General features: G+C 34.5%; 1 protein-coding gene across 1 annotated transcript; it reads left to right on the top strand.

Moving 5' to 3' along the window:
- Positions 1 to 349: 349 nt before the first annotated feature.
- Positions 350 to 802, top strand: LOC131631863 (uncharacterized). The gene has a single exon (XM_058902635.1). It carries the CDS (start codon positions 350 to 352, stop codon positions 800 to 802), a length of 453 nt encoding a protein of 150 aa, XP_058758618.1.
- Positions 803 to 5,226: the final 4,424 nt, after the last annotated feature.

Genomic DNA, 5,226 nt, shown 5'->3' with positions numbered 1-5,226 from the left:
CCAACAAATGCATAATCATCATCGACAACATATACCTCCCTGCATGATACAATCGCCGAACAACTAAGAAAGAAAGATAAGACTGTCACAACTTAATTGAACCATGTAAAAAGATATCAACTCAACCATGTTATACGACAACAATAGACAAGGATTTTGACTCACCACATCTGACTTTGGTTTAATAAATTTAGTATGATGAAAGGAAAACTCATCTTGTATTCCTATACAAGTATAATGTGTATCTTCTTTTAACTCATTTCCTATGGCTGCAATCACAGAAATTTCTTTCTATTGTTATTCATTTGGAGAGTGTCAAATGCTACATTAATGTGGCTGGAGATTGTTTATGGATAGATTGGCAACGAGGGATCAACTTATGAAAAGAAACATCATTGCAAATATTGACATGAGCTTATGTGTGTTTGGTTATGGTTTTGCTGAAAACTCCAACCACCTGTTTCTGAACTATGCATTCCTAGCAAGGGTTTGGAAGAAGATCATGGAGTGGTTAGGTATAGATGTACCATTAGGGACAGGCTTCTGTGATCATTTTTTGCAGGTTATGAATGCCTTAAGGAAATCTTGCTCACTAAGGAGAGCTGCAGGTATATGGATGGCAACTTGCTGGTGCATATGGAAACAACGTAACGACATTATATTTAACAATGTTGTAGGTGATGTAGATGAAATTGTTCATAGTGTGAAGATGTTCACTTGGTGGTGGTTAGCACTAGGTTCAAAACAGAGAGTGATTTGTAATTTCTATGAATGGTTCCACACTCCTTTAGATTTTGCTTAAGTTTATGTAAAGGGTAGGTGGTTTGTGGTGCTGGCTGTTAAACATGTTACTGTCTTGAGTACTTTTTGTACTCAATTCTTATTAATATATCTCATTGTTTATCAAAAAAATGCTACATTAATGTATAAAGTAAGAAAACAATATATACATTGATGTCTAGATTCATGTAATTAACCTTACAATTTATGCCCAATTGTAACCTATCAACTCTAATGTGTTTCTTCTTATCCCAAATTTCTACAACATCTCTCTTGCACTCCAAGTAAATTAATGTTGAACTCACTGTCATGGCCCTCACTTCTGACCCAGTTTGTAGTGATCCAACCATGGTGTATTTGGAATTGCTCCATATATTGAGGTACATGCAAAACAGTCAGTTAACTATGGTAAGAAATCGATCAAATTAACATCAAGAAGCTCAAAGAATTTCTAGGCTTTGGAATTTGATATATCATGAAACCTGAAAAGTATTTAGACCTTTACATACAATGAGGGATTGATCTAAATAACAACATAGGAATCAGAAAAAAATGAAGCTGATATAGAAAACATGAAGTTGTATAATATTTGTTAAAGATTAAGTAAACTAACCTACTAAATAATATCAATGCAATTGTAGATTCCTCTTATGTTATCATAGTATGAAACTTGCATGAACTTTATTTCCCGATGCTGATCCAAGAAATCATTGTGCCCGTTTCTCTTATTATCAGCCAAAATATTATCCTCGGTCTCATTCACATCAGGATCATTTTTTTATCCACTGACACCTGACTCTTACAAAAGCAAGAGTATATATTTTCCTGGCAGCAATGTACACCATTCGGTTGGCAGCAGCTTGCAAAATTGTCTCGAGATCCATTCGGTACAGAGCTTTCTTCCAATTTTCCTATGCCATTCAGCAGCAGAAGCCTTTGTTCTTGATTTGTTATTTTTTCATCTTTTGATAAACCCATCTCACTCCTAATGGAAATATTCAAAGTAACAATGAGTACAAGCCACAATATAATCTAGAGACATATGTTTGAAAGTATTAATCATGTACTATAGTCAGTAAATATCAGATTTCAGAAGTTGGAGAGTGGAGAACATGTCACGTGAGGGATCCATCATAAGAAATGGGGCAAAACGATATGATATGAATTTTTCCGGCCAATATATTAAATAGAAACACCCAATTACCTTCAAATCTTCTTATCGCATTTATCATTAACTTAATTTCCTGTATTTGCTTATCTAAAAACCTCACAAAGTATTTCCTTTCTGTAAAGTATAACAAATCAGATGTTGCAATCAGGAAATAATTACATTAATATTTCAGAATAAATTAAGGCCCGCGAGAGAAGAGGTGTCAAAACAAATATATCATGCAAATTAAAGTTCCGTTAAACTCACCTTCACACCCTTTGAAGCCAACATATCTTGGATTGCTTTAGCCACATCTGTAACACCCCAATTTATCCCGCGTAATATTAATGAATCAGAGTATAAAATTCATCTTTTAAATACAACTCATCACAATCAGGATGTCACATTTACTTCATAGTGCAAACGGCTGCTCATTATATTAACAGATACATAACACATATAAACGGATGAATCGTTCAAAATGATATAGTCTTCAAAAGAAACAACTTTCAATTTCGTAGCGGAATTCAACATATTCAATCTTAGAAATATCGTGGCATTTTAATCCAACAAAATCAGCTTCAAGCTGTAACCATACTTCAATAAGCAATTAAAAATTCAACAAAGGAACAATTAACTAAACTATAGCGTGCACCCCCCGAGTGTTACATATCAGAGCGACATCACTGACTCGAACTATCACAGCAACTAATTCTCCACTCACTGCAGATCACCTGCACATTACCAGTATAAAGGCAACGGCCAACAAGAAAAGGGTGAGATATCTATCAGTATAAATAAGATTATGATAAATAATACATATGAGTTAGATCATAAAAATTATCATATCTTGGTATTATTGTCACAACTCACTTCACATCATTATATTCAACAAACGATACAATTCACGATACAAGTCACAAGACTTCACATAAGTTCATAATTTAAGTCACGACACTTCAAAATTAAATCACACTTATGCAATATAAAATGCGACACTAACAATGCACGTGCATATGGTACCCAGGGCTTCATCCCCCATTGCCAATTGCCAATTAATAGAGGCATCAAACAAGGCATAAGCCTTCGTCACAGTATGCTAATCCAGGCCGTGACAAAAATGCAAATGTATGTGACTCGATGAAAGCAACATCACATACTCAATCAACAACAAAACTCGTCATGAGTCATATGCCTATATTACTGTTATACTAAACTCATCGCGAGGCATACGCCTATATCACCGTTATTACCAACAATAGAAGATAATTCATCGTCACAATAATTCATGCACTTCACAATATTAACAAAATACTAGCAATACAACATCAATAGTATATGTCACAAAAAGAAAAACTAGCAGCATACAGAAAAATATTCCTGTAACAGTACCTACTACAATACACTACATAGGGTTATATTTTCCTGCTGCCAAAACTACTACATGCGATCCCTGCTACATACTACTATATCAAGGTTTACCCCTATTTAATTTGGTACCTATACTGTTATATACGTAATCAACTCTACTATTGGTATCAACGACCAAGGCTAGTCAAAATGGCATCATCATTTATGTATTCATCAACGTCATATCATCATCTCAATCACAAAAATCATCATTACAACACATATTCTACATAACATGTATGTGCATTAAGGCATACTTAGTATCATTTGTTTCACACATCACACATTCTCCAACACATAATCATCATCATACAAGTATCACCATATAATCATCCCCGTCATTAAAACTTCTATTTCATAATAGAGAGCATATATCATGTTATATCAAAGTATAATCATTTCCAACTATACCAACCTCATAAGTATCTTGGTCAACACAACACACAAACATCAATTAATCATAATAACATCAAACATCATAGTACACAAATCAAGTAACATCATGAAACAATCAATTCTATTCCTTAATAAGAACATATTTATTGTTAATTCATCACAAGGCATCATTATCAACTCACACGGATCGAATACGTACAACCAACTGCATTCAGCATACAACGTCATTGTCAACTCATACAGATCGAACACATACAACAAGTATAAGTTATATTAAATAATTATCTAATGGTTCTCAATTCATTTTTATAAGATAGGAATTTATTTTAGCTTTCCAACGGTCCAAACGGCGCGGCAAACAGACACCCGAGTCAAAAGATATGGCTCTTTGAAGTTTGAAACAAAATATTCAATTTCACTCAGTGGAACCCGGTTCCTGCAAACTGGGAACCGGTTCCCATCCACTAAAATGCAATTTTTACGCTCTGACTGTCCGGGAACTCGGTTCCCCCAAACTGGGAACCGGTTCCCGTTGTGCAGAACCCAAAAATTCCCAAATTTTCTGCTCCGAGGTTCTATCTCCAAAACCCCAAAAACCTCATTCTCAAACATCAAAACCTCACTTTAAGTCACAATTTCTCAGGTCTGACATTGGTATCAAATAGCTATTCAAAAACACATCATTTACATCAATTGCACTGCAAATCATCCATCAATTTCAACATTTAACAACAACATCAAAATTGGAATTATTCTATGAACATGGATATTAAAGCATAGAATCAAATTCCCACCATAACCTATCATCATACAAACCCTTATAATGAAAGAATCTCATCCTTACCTTGGTTTGGATTGAAGATAACTCTAAATCTTCAATGGGCTTGCCCCAGCTTCCTCTCCTCTCCTCTTCTCTTCTTTCACAAAATGTCACTTCTAACTTTCTTTTCCTAATTTCCCTTGTTTTGATATTCTTACTAACTTCTTAGTATTACTAATGGGCTTAAATGAACACATCCCAAATGCTACTACTATCTCTAAGTTAGGCCCAATACTAATAACCTCATCATATTATTATTACTAATTACTTAATAAAATAACATAATACCAATAATCCCATAATTATCAAATAATTCACAAAACACACTATAAAACAAATAATTAAAATAAAATGGGCGTTACAACTCTCCCCCACTTAGAATATTTTCTCCAAAAGCTTTACCCATAAATGGTTGAAAAGGTTCCACTTTTCTTAGACGAACTACTCCTCGCATTCATCATGGCCTTTAGGAACCCTGGAGGGTTTTTAGCTTTAAGATCAGCAAGTTCAGCTTGGAAGAAACTTCGAGGAGCCATGGTCGAGGTAGTCGTATGGTGTGTAATTGTCTCAAAGGTTTGTTTCGATTTTTCTTCTCCATCGGGTTTGTTCGAAGCCTCGCTTGTGGGTTTATCTCCTTTAACTGGGTTATCTTATCAATATCCGTAGGATT

Source organism: Vicia villosa, unplaced genomic scaffold (genome assembly GCF_029867415.1).
Source record: "Vicia villosa cultivar HV-30 ecotype Madison, WI unplaced genomic scaffold, Vvil1.0 ctg.000878F_1_1, whole genome shotgun sequence".
Classification (NCBI taxonomy): Eukaryota; Viridiplantae; Streptophyta; class Magnoliopsida; order Fabales; family Fabaceae; genus Vicia; species Vicia villosa.
This window is presented reverse-complemented; position numbering and strand designations above follow the sequence as displayed.

Bases quoted from the DNA above. Each gene is read 5' to 3' on its own strand.
- LOC131631863 (XM_058902635.1), top strand. From the start codon at position 350: ATGGATAGATTGGCAACGAGGGATCAACTTATGAAAAGAAACATCATT.